Source organism: Hipposideros armiger, unplaced genomic scaffold (genome assembly GCF_001890085.2).
Source record: "Hipposideros armiger isolate ML-2016 unplaced genomic scaffold, ASM189008v1 scaffold_775, whole genome shotgun sequence".
In the NCBI taxonomy this organism is placed as follows: Eukaryota; Metazoa; Chordata; class Mammalia; order Chiroptera; family Hipposideridae; genus Hipposideros; species Hipposideros armiger.
The window spans coordinates 747,806-758,925 of NW_017732125.1; the positions used below are offsets into that span (position 1 = coordinate 747,806).

At 38.3% G+C, this 11,120-nt stretch overlaps 1 protein-coding gene across 2 annotated transcripts in view; it reads right to left on the reverse strand.

Moving 5' to 3' along the window:
- MEI4 (meiotic double-stranded break formation protein 4) overlaps nucleotides 1–8,416 on the reverse strand; it is a 188,589-nt gene extending 180,173 nt beyond the window's left edge. For both annotated transcript variants that reach the window (XM_019628268.1, XM_019628267.1), the window contains exon 1: nucleotides 8,057–8,416. In XM_019628268.1, coding sequence (XP_019483813.1) covers nucleotides 8,057–8,138 — 82 coding nt within the window. In that variant the 5' untranslated portion in view covers nucleotides 8,139–8,416. The remainder of the gene's footprint in view (nucleotides 1–8,056) is intronic.
- Between the last annotated feature and the right edge of the window lie 2,704 nt (nucleotides 8,417–11,120).

The following is an 11,120-nucleotide window of genomic DNA, read 5'->3' on the forward strand; positions in this document are numbered from 1 at the left end:
GTTACTCAACCTCTCTGTGTCTCAGTTTGTTCATCTATAAAATGGGAAACCAAATGGTACCTAACTTACAAAGTTACTGAGGAGATAAAATTAGTTAAGGCATGGGACCCCTATAAACCTATCATGCACATGGTAAACACTCAACGCAATGTTGTCCACTTGAGACTAGTATGTGGCTGTGATTCAATTCCAGGCCTACTGCCTCCAAAGCCTCTGCCTCCACATGGGTCTTACTATAAATCTATTAAGAGCTCAAGGAAAAAGGCACATGTGGGCTGATGTGAACAGCGAAGGAAGAACCTCTGGAGGGGGCCTGGGAGATATGAAGGATGATGATTAGAACTCAGAGAAAGAAAGTGAAAAAAAGAGCACTGCAGATGGGGAGGACAGGAAGAGCAGACAGCAGATTATGCCATGGGTATTGGTGGGAGAGTGCATGGATCTCCTTGACTAAAGATTAAGGTATTTTAGGGACTAAAGGGAATAATACCAGAAAGGAAAGTTGGGATCTTGAAAGCTAGTCAAAGAAGTTTGAACTTAATACAGTGGACAGCTGGAAACAGGTGCAGTCTTCTGAGTGGAAGAGTGAAATGATCCCAGAGGTGTTTTAGGAAGAGGATTATGCTGGGTAGGATGGAGCTAAGGGACTACTGACACCCCACAGTAAAGACGGGCTGGAAGGAGAACTAGACAAGGACCCTGAAAGAGGGCACAAAGAATATGGGAAGCTCTAACAGATGTTTGTGAAATGGCAGGGCTTGCTGTCAGATTGGAAAGAGGGAGAGAAGGTGCGGGAACACTTGAATATGGTTCCAATATTAGGTCCATAAAGTGATGGACTCCAGTCAGAAACACACACTAAAAATACTGGAAAGTACAAAATGTACAAAATAATGCTGATAAAATATTTACTCAGACCACTTGAACTATTCTCCGAAGTTGTTTCCTTAATTCTTTGCTGAGTCTTAGCTTTTTATCAATGAGTGATGAAAACAAGGGAAGCATATTAATAATTAAAGAAGCCAGCTTCCTGTCAAGTAGTTTGAATCAGTGCCTTTCTCAGTGATCTTATGCAGTAGTCAAATTTTTGGAATACACTACGAAACTGGGAATCTGTCTCTTATTTATTGCTAAAGATTTTTGCAAAAGCAATCTAGTATGAAATGTACTGCCTTGGTCTTTGAGCTGAAAACATTTGCTTCATTTGCTATCCAGTTATGCCACAGTTACTTGCATGTGTACAGCATTTAAAGTACCCCAATTTTGGTTTTAGGAAACTGGTTTTGATGAGGAGAGTTTATTGGAAATATGTCATTTAAAAAATATATTGATTATAGAGATGAAATAGTGCTTAGCAATTACGAAATAAGTAGATGGATGATTGATAGTGGATGACTTTTTAAATTAAAAGATACAATAAGTGGATTATTTAGAAGGCATATTTATAAGAGGAATAATTTTTTAGGAAGCAGCAACTTCTTAAGAACTATATAAGTGCTTTGCACTCTATTATAAAAAGGCCGATTGTCATGAGAAACCTACATTCTGCCAACAAACATTCAACACCATTTATTGGTTGTGCTAGGCAGTGGGGATAAGGATGACCCTTCCCTCAGGAGCTTTGCTTCTTTGGAGAGGCAGACAAATAAGAAAATAAAAAAAAAATACAAACTAATGCATGAATAATAGAACTTTAAAGTACACAAACAATTCAAGGGAGAAAGTTTTCCCCTATCATTGCTCCAAGAGATAAAAAGAAATGGATCATATACAATCAGCTATTGTAAAACACATTTTGGAGACTTTGAAAAGAATCACAAGTATGTTTTGTTTTGTTTTTTAACCATGCAATAGAAGGAAGGCATGGGGAAAGGAGCAATTAGTAAGCAGCCTATGCAATATATTTCCTAACTATATTAAAGATTTAAAAAGTCACATCTCTCTCTTCAACAATCAAAATCACTTTCTAATGGGTTATTTTCATTCTTCTATTTAGCCAAATTAAACCAAAGCACACATTAAATACAAGAGGATTTATTTTCCTGAGTTCTGCCATGATGAAAGCAATCTAATCAAAAATGAAATAGGGAAATGAGATCACTGAATAAATCAGAAGGAAGAATTAAAGAACCTGACATATTTTGGAGGCCTGTTAAAAAATAAATTAGACTTTCATTATAAAAATTGACTTAAATGAATGGTATACTTAAGAACCTACTGCAGAACATTTCCTTAAAGTCAATTTGATAATCTACCACAAAAGATTACATTTCAGTATATTTTATTATATTTCCAAAATGCAAGAAGTAATGTGCCTAAACACACAGTGAATGTCCAGAAAGAAAAGGAACAAAATACTAAAAATCTATATATTCTGATACCTGCCTTTCAGATTTTAAACCTAAATAAGCTCAGCAAAATACTTTAAATAGTGCCCCCTAAGGTAATGAAAGGATGATTAGTGTGCTTTTGATATTTGAGGAAAAGCAAAAGAAAATTGGATAGCAGACACAGCCCTCTAAAGACCTGCAGTGAGTCAACTACCTTGCTGTTTTGACAGACAGCCTTTAAATATAGATAAATCCAATAACAGGGAATAAAAATTAAGCCATCATCAAAGACAACTGTTCTTATGATGTGACCCTTAAATCAGCAGAGGTGGGGAGTATAGTGTGGGGTTGGATCACGCCCCCTCTTACATTTACGAAGCAAGGAAAGAGGGGGCGTTGAGTCTTCTCATACCCGTTGAAGGTCGTCTTTAGCTCTCTAGGCAAAGTTATCACACTCGTGCCCAACTCAGCCTGATCAGACAACACATGGAAAAAGAGATTCTGTTCTAAGCACCCCACTTTTAAACAGACAGTGATGGTAAAGGAACTCAAAAACGTACTGTCTGAAAAACAGAGGCATGACATGTAAATTGGACTTGTACATGAAACCTCAAAGGACAAGACAAAGACAATGGATGGAAGTTGTGTCTATATATCCTATCAGTCAGATGTGTCTAAAGATGTTTGAGTTTTAGGATCTGTGAGTTCCCTGTTGTGGAAGGTGTTCGAGTTCAGAGAGATGTGAGAGGAATGGCACAGAATGCACCCGGATTCTGAACAGAAAACTTACATGGATCACTTTCCAGGACCACTTTCACCTGAGAATCTGTGGTTATAAGAAATAGAAACCACAGTCACCGACCTTGTAGGGCTTAAAAGTCATTCAGTGACAAACAATTAGGTGTCTTTGTAAAAGTGGTAAGAACACTATACCATCACGGTCCAGGCAGAAAGCTAAGCTAAGGGTACCTTAATTTGGACAATGTGAAGAGAGTTTAATAAAGAGACTATTTTTGAAAGTGTGAGCAACCCAAGTGGGTAACACAGTGTCCCAGCGGCCAGTAATAACACCAATGGGGCAGGGGCATCCTTCACCGAGGGGAAGTCCTGGGCCTAAAGGGATGAGAGGAGGGAGCAGTTACCAGAGCTGGGAGACAGAGCATGGTAAGGAGAGGACCACCTGACAGGACCAAAGACTCCTCGTCCTACTGGATGATCCTTATGACTGTGGAGGGAGCAGGGACTGGTGTAAGCCTGCAGAAGGGAGGGATAAGGAAAAGCTCTGGGAGGCCAAAGGGAGGATACATAACACAAATGCTAGCAAAGCCATGTAAAACAGGGCAAACAATGAGAGCCCTAGACTGGGTGAGGTTCGAATATATTTTCTCTCAGTCACCTCCCAAACGATATAATACCTTATGTATTTTTGCTGGTGGACATTCACAGATCTATTGGTTCTTTACGATTGTCATACAGCACCGGCTGTTTTTCATCCATCGGGCATCCCCCTGGATTTGTTCTCCAAACGATCTAAGCACTCAATGGCAATATATATGCTTTACCCAATATGGCAGTATCATAGAATACCTGAAAATCTGAACATAGAACCATGTAGCCAACCTTAGTCAAATAATTTTCCATCAGATATCCTTACTACTCATTCCTTTATTCAACAAATATGTTTAATGATCTCCTACTCGTCAGGTGCTGTGCTAGACACAGGGACGCAACAGTCAACAAGGCAAGTCCACTTCTGTCTTCATAGAGCTTTCAGCTGACTATCAATCATTCTAATTTATAACACCTTGTGTTCAGTAGAAGAATCTCAGAAGTGCTATATATCAGAGGTTGGCAAACTATGGCCCATGGGCCAACCAAACTTCTATAAACCATGTTTTATTGCAACAGCCATGCACATTCACTTATGTATTATCTATCGCTGCTTTAGTGCTACAACTTCAGAGTTGAATAGTTGCCGCGGAAACAGTATGACCTGCAAAGTCTGAAGTATTTACGATCCGGCCCTGTACAGAAAAATCTGTGAACAATTGGCTCTAAATAAAACCTAATGCTTTAAGGATGTACATTATAGAACAGATACTGTCACTCATAAAACATCCCTGGATGCCCTAGTTACAAACCAAGTCAGGAAGGGGGTTGTCTACCTGCAGGGTTGTATTTCTACTATTATAGGTTTTGTTTTGTTTTGTTTTCTTCTTTCATTGTAAAGGCAGATAACAAAAAAGTATGTGATTAATGCCTTCTATTACCAGCTCTCTTCAGATGATGTTCTCATTGTCTTATATCTAGTCTTTTGATTGATCAAACTTCTTCCACTTCATAGAAGGCCCATTTTTAAAAAGATCCTTTTCTCTGAATCAGCCAAACATATTTTGACAGGGGTGACTTTAGGCCATCATTTAAATTGAACAATAAAATTGATTGTAAAATCACTTAGCCAACACTTAAGTGCTATATAAATGCAAAATCATAGCAGCAATAATACCTTTGTTTCCCTGAAGATAGAAACATGAGTAGATGTTTATTCCCCAATTATTGACTCAGAGAGCATTACAATTTTAAATGAAAGAAAAAATAAAACTAGCTTTCATTGGCTGTTACCAAAAATTCTTATTAAGAAGCGACAGAATCCCCGCTGGTTGTGGTTCCTCCAAAGGATGTTAAGAGGCTAAGTCAGTAGTGGCTGTGGATGATTATTGATTTGCCATTACCCAAACCCTTTCTTTTACCTAATGGGAATCAATGCAGCATGAATAAAATTAAATGGCCACTTAGTTCACATTTAGTCACTATAATGCAGCAATAACTGGTGTTAGAAAGATCCTTGCAAAGCCTTGGTTCCTGAAAATTTTCTCACCCCATTAACCTACTGATAAAATCCATTTCAGTGCTCAAGAGATGGTGCACTGAGCCCATCAGTGAACAGCAAACCAGGAAGTAGATGATAATAGAGAGGCAGCATGGGAAAGGGATGGCTGACATGGTAACAAGTGAGATCTCTTTTAGGTACCAGCTTTAACATTCTAACCTTGAAAATGCTTTTCTTGATACCCTTTGACCATGACAGTCCCTTCTAATACATATGTTCTTAATACTCTATACTCCTGTTTCCCATCAGTTATCACAATTGCAACTGGATAATTCCTTATTTAATTAGTTGTTTGATGTCTCTGTCTCTCAGTGGCAAGTCAATTCCATTGAGCTCATTACCTGTCTGTTCAGAACAGAAATCTCAACAACGTAAGACGAGCACCGAAAAAGATATTATTGTAGTTGACTGACCTAACAAATGAATGGGTAGGTAAGCAAGCTAGATCCTAGGCACTCTGCCAGCATATAAGAAAGGTTTGGTGGTTCTGGGATATGCTCCTTGATAACTATTGGCCAGTGTCTTCTGTCTTTATATACCATGAGTTATGTTCTAAGACTATGCACTCATTGCAAACCAACCCTTTGTACCTTCTCCACCAACCATCTCCTTTCTACTCTTTCAATCTTTTTTTCTGTACTGACTCTTATCTCTCAATATATAATCACACTCAGGTTGCTCCCAGCTGTATCAACCCTGCGACCAGGACTAGCTGTTCTTACCAAGGTTGAAAATGACATCATAATTGCCAAGCCTTCTGGCTTGCAAATTCTCATTCTACTTCTCGTAGCATCTGACCCTAATGGCCACTCCCCTATTCTTAAAACACTTTGCTCTCTGATTTCAGTGGCACTACTCCCAATTATCCTTTTATATTATGCCCTGTCAATTCTATAACCTAATATATCTAAAAATGTGTCTACTTTTTCCTCAAACCATTGATACCTGTTGTCTTTATGACTGCATCAGCCCTCTGACTGATCTCCCAACTCCCTCCAATCCATTCTTCACAGTGCAATCATATGTTTACCTCAAAAATGCTCCAAAGTGACCTGGCCTAATTTAACTGGCTCTATTAAATTGTGACTTTGGCCTTCAGCTTCAAGTGTCTTTGTATAGCAGAGTTTAACGTACATATAACATACAATGCCCTATGAGAGAGCTAAAATATTCTCTCTGATCTTCACAATATCCACTGAACTCCAAACATCTTTATACAGAGGGTGCCAAAAAAATGTGTACATATTTTAAGAAAGGAAAAAAACTGTATTAAAATTGTAATACAATGAATGATGCTAGCATTTATTTGATTAATACCATCTTTTGAGTGAACATCATACTACACATTGCTACCATAATTCAAACCAACTTTGAAAAGTAATACATAGATAACATCCTTAAAATGTGTACATGTTTTTGGCACACTGGTATATGCTAAAACATATTGAAGGTAACATTTTCTAAGCTTTAACAAGGCCTTCAAAATACTGGTTTTGAAAATCTCGTTCCAAATACTGGTATTCTCACCATTATTCATGAAATAAAAATAAAAACCATACTGAGAGTCATCAATTTGTGCCCCTGACCTTCATTCTCAAATTTTACCTATGAATTTTATCATTTGTGGTCCATTTCTCCACTCTAAAAGTCACCCATATAACACACGCTCCAGATTATACATGCTCTCTATTGCACTTGATCTAAAACCCTCCTAAAGCACTAAGTCTTCTCAAATAAAAACAAATAGAATAGTGGATAGCAACTCACAAATCTCTGCCAAAAGACTGAGTCTCATTGCAGCCACATGATATACTGGAATCTCTCGGTTTTAAATAGAAAAAAGGCAATACAAACAAGCCCAAGAAAGTGATCAATGTGTATAATTAATGAGACACAAATATAGCCCTTGACAAATATATCCTGCTCATGAACAGAGTCCATGTTATTATGTGGTTTTTTTTCTATAGTATGAGCATTTGATGAATATTAAACAGTTTGTTTCTTTGTAATCTGTGAATCCTAATGGGATTCATGTCCAAAATGTGTTCAAAGCCTTTCATAATTCAGTCCAAGCTACTTCTCCCATCTTATTCCCTGCCACTTCAGAAACTCTAGACATACAAAATACAGTTTTCTCCATGCGCACCGGGCTTCTCGCCTTTACTCTTCTCCCTAACCTCTTCATCTATAAAGTTTTCCCCACTTCTGCCTCTATTTCCCAAATATCTGGTACCTATCCCTCCTTAAGATGCCAGCTTCTCCATGAAGCCTCTCTGTCCTACAGCATTTTATGTGATCCTTCTAATGAAATGTCACCCTTTTCCCTGAATGGTTATGTATCTCTATATCCATCTCTAGCACAAGCATGTGAGATCCTTAAATGAGGAGACTGTCCCATCTTTGACACTTAATAGCACTTTACACAGTTCCTCCAATATAACAGGTGCTCAATAAAAGATCTGCTAAACGAATGGATTTGCCAACCCCACCGAAGGCCTCAAAACACAGGCCTCTTCTTCCCCCAGGAAGCCACAGGAACCATTTTGGTGTTCAAGCCAGGCTTGAATAAGCTCAGAGGCGTGAACCATCCCAGAGAAATCCACAAAGTTGTGTGCCTATGCTTCAGTGACTCCTGAAGCTCCAATGCAGCTGCGATTAATTTAACTTGACAATGATAAGCCCCAACAGTGTGTGGAGCTCCACACAGCTGCAAACGGTGAGAACTCAGGGCCAAGCCCAGGGCACGAGAAAGGCACGTGCGGCCCGCGGGGGTGGAGGGCAAGGCAGGAGGGCGTGGTGGGGGAGGGGAGCGGGTGCAGGGCGCTTCCCCACCTACCTTTGGGGCTCCCGCAGAGGAGGGAGGGCTCCCTTAGCGGGGAGCCAGGGCAGGAAGCGTTGGGGCAGGAACTCTGCGCCATCCCCTGGACAGCGGGGTGCTGAGTGCCGGCCCCGGCGGCCAGGCACCACACCGACTAGTGGAACGCTGCCCAGCTCTCCTGCTTTCTTCCCTTAGGGAAGTGACAGGCAGAAAGTCCCAGAGACCACAAGCCCCAGAGGGCCCCTCGGCCCACTCGCCCACTCGGTCCACTCGGTCCAGTCAGCTGGGTTGGTTGCTTGTTGGAAAGAGCCGGTTCCGCGACAAGTGGAGAGAAAGCGGCCCCACGCTCTGCGCGGGAGCCCAGGAAGCCTGGAGTTCTTCAAGGCTCTGCGAAGGAAGAGGAAGTCCCGGTCGCTTCCTAAGGAGTGCGCCCCCTCGGGTTTGCTAGCCGGAAAGTAAAATCGGGTCTTTGAAGACAAAAAAAAAAAAAAATCCTTGGAAAGGCTTCACATGGAAAGAGATTCATTGATTCTAATGGGGAGGGAGGAACTTCAAGACCTGAGGAAATGAGTTCTAAAAAAGTATTTTTTTTTCAAAGGTCAAATTAGATTTTTATTTCTTGCAAGAAATTGTAATTATTATAATGACTTTGCTAATTTTTTACCTTTCACGTAGTTTTAAATCTGTGCTCTTAATCATGTTTTGCCTTAATGTCGTTCTAAAATTTTTTCATACTTTGGAATTCTAACTGGACTCTAAGCATCCTCTGTAGTCTTTAGTGTTATATTACACACACTGCTTGGTTGCTATTGGGTAGAAGTTTCAACATATCTTTATAGAATAAAATGTCAAGCATTTCTACATGAAGGTCTGTTCAGTTTATTTCGCTAAATGAATGAATCTTCTTTATTAAGATACCCATTTGCATCCAGTCAGTTATTGTAAATTTCTTTAAAAGGTTAAACATCATTGCTCTAAGCATCTGCCCACTAAAGAGTCAATGATTTTAAGATTATTGTAATTTGTTTAATATATCATTCTTCATTAATTCTGCAGAAGTAAATTTCAGGTAATCCAAAACTGAATTACCCTGAACTCCAAATTAATGAACACTGGATTAATGTTTACTGTATTTGTGTTCTTATTTGAGAAATGTAAAATCCAATCATACTTCATCTATCACAGAGATAATCAAGAGTCAAACAAGGGAAATGTTGCAAATTTGCCTTGTGCAGCTGCCTGTGTGAAATTCATTTCAATACCACTCATTCATTCATTATGCAAATTGGATTGAACGCCTATTAAGTGCCAGGCACTGAGTGAGGCATGATATTGCCCTTTATATGTGTACAGTCTGCTAATAAATGCATAAACAAACTATTAAAATAAAGTGAAATCCCTGAAATCCTATTGGAAAATTTTAGAGTCAGTTTTAACAAAAACATATCCTTTCTTTCCAAGCCTTGCATACATATCTATTGACCTGAATAACATTTACAATTTTCTTGGAGCTTCTGAAGAGGTAGTGGTTATGGATTTTACAAAATATATACAGTTAACCTGCCCCCCAATCCTTGGTTTCACTTTCCCCGATTTCATTTACTCAAAGTCAACCATGATCTAAAAATAAAAAATGGAAAATCCAGAAATAAACAATTCATAAGTTTTCTTTTTTTATTTCTTTTCTTTCTTTCTTTCTTTATTTTAGCTGAGCCATCCTGCCACCTGTTGCTCAGAGCTTGCAATCTTAAACGAGCTCTTAACCAACTGAGCCACTCGGCCAGCCCACATTTCATAGGTTTTCAATTGTGTGTCATTCTGAGTAGTGTGATGAAATCTCTCAACTCTCAAATCTCATGTTGGCTCACTCCATCTCAAAACAGAGCTTGCATCACTTAGTAGCCATCTTGGTTATCAGATCTACTGTGGTGAATCCCAAGGCTGTGTTCAAATAACCCTTATTTTACTTAATAATGGCCCCAAAATGCAAAAGTAGTGATTCTGGCAATTCTGATATGCCCAAGAGAAGCCATAAAGTGTTTCCTTTAAGTGAAAAGGTGAAAGTTTTCCACTTACTGCATTTTATCATCTCACCTCATCACAAGAAGGAGGGTGAATACAGTACAATAAGATATTTTGAGAGAGCACATTTACGTAACTTTTATTACAGTATATTGTTATAATCTAGCTTATTATTAGCTATTGTTAATCTCTTCCTGTGGCTAATTTATAAATTAAACTTTATCGTATGTGTGTAGGTATAGGAAAAAACAGTATATACATATAAAATGTTTTGTGCTATCTCCAGATTTGGGCATTTCCACTAGGGGGGTCTTGGCATGTATCCTCCAAAAATAAGGGGGAGAGGGGCTACTGTAATGAAAAATAACTTCCATGAAAATTGTACAAATTTTCATGTTAATTTTTGTCTTACTTATTTCTAATGGGGTTATATAATTAATAAACAATACATGTTTGTTGAATAAAGAAATTAATTTATCCCCAGTATCTTAGAATATTTAATTTGTGCCTTTTAGAAAATACTTTTTTTTAAATGTTGTGACATGGCTGTGTGTGCCTTGGCCCAAAAAACTTTCCTAAAGGAGTTTATAAAGAACAGAGAAAGGTGAGAATGTACAAAGTTGCCCCTAGGGTCTCTTCCTGTGGTTCATTGTATTTAAATACAAATTATTTGAAGGGGTGTTGAGTAGAGAGGCAGGACAAAACATCTTAGAAAGTCATACTTCTCTCATGTAATGGTTTCAGGAGAGCAAATTCATTAAATGTCAATCTTTTGTACATATAGCAGAGGAAATTATTAATGGCACCTATATGAATTTTCAGGTTCCAAATAAAAAAAAGGAAATAGTTTTCCTCTATGCAAAATATAAAACCTTAGATGAAGGATACTAATTTATTTTTAGCTGGTTTAATATAAACCTAAAATAAGTAAAATGGATCAAATGAGGTCAAAAATATAATCAAGAACAACATTAATTCTAAAAAGGTTATTTTAACTATAAAGAATAGAATTTCTGAGAAATGCCAAATAAGAATGTACATAATAAATTATATTTTTAAA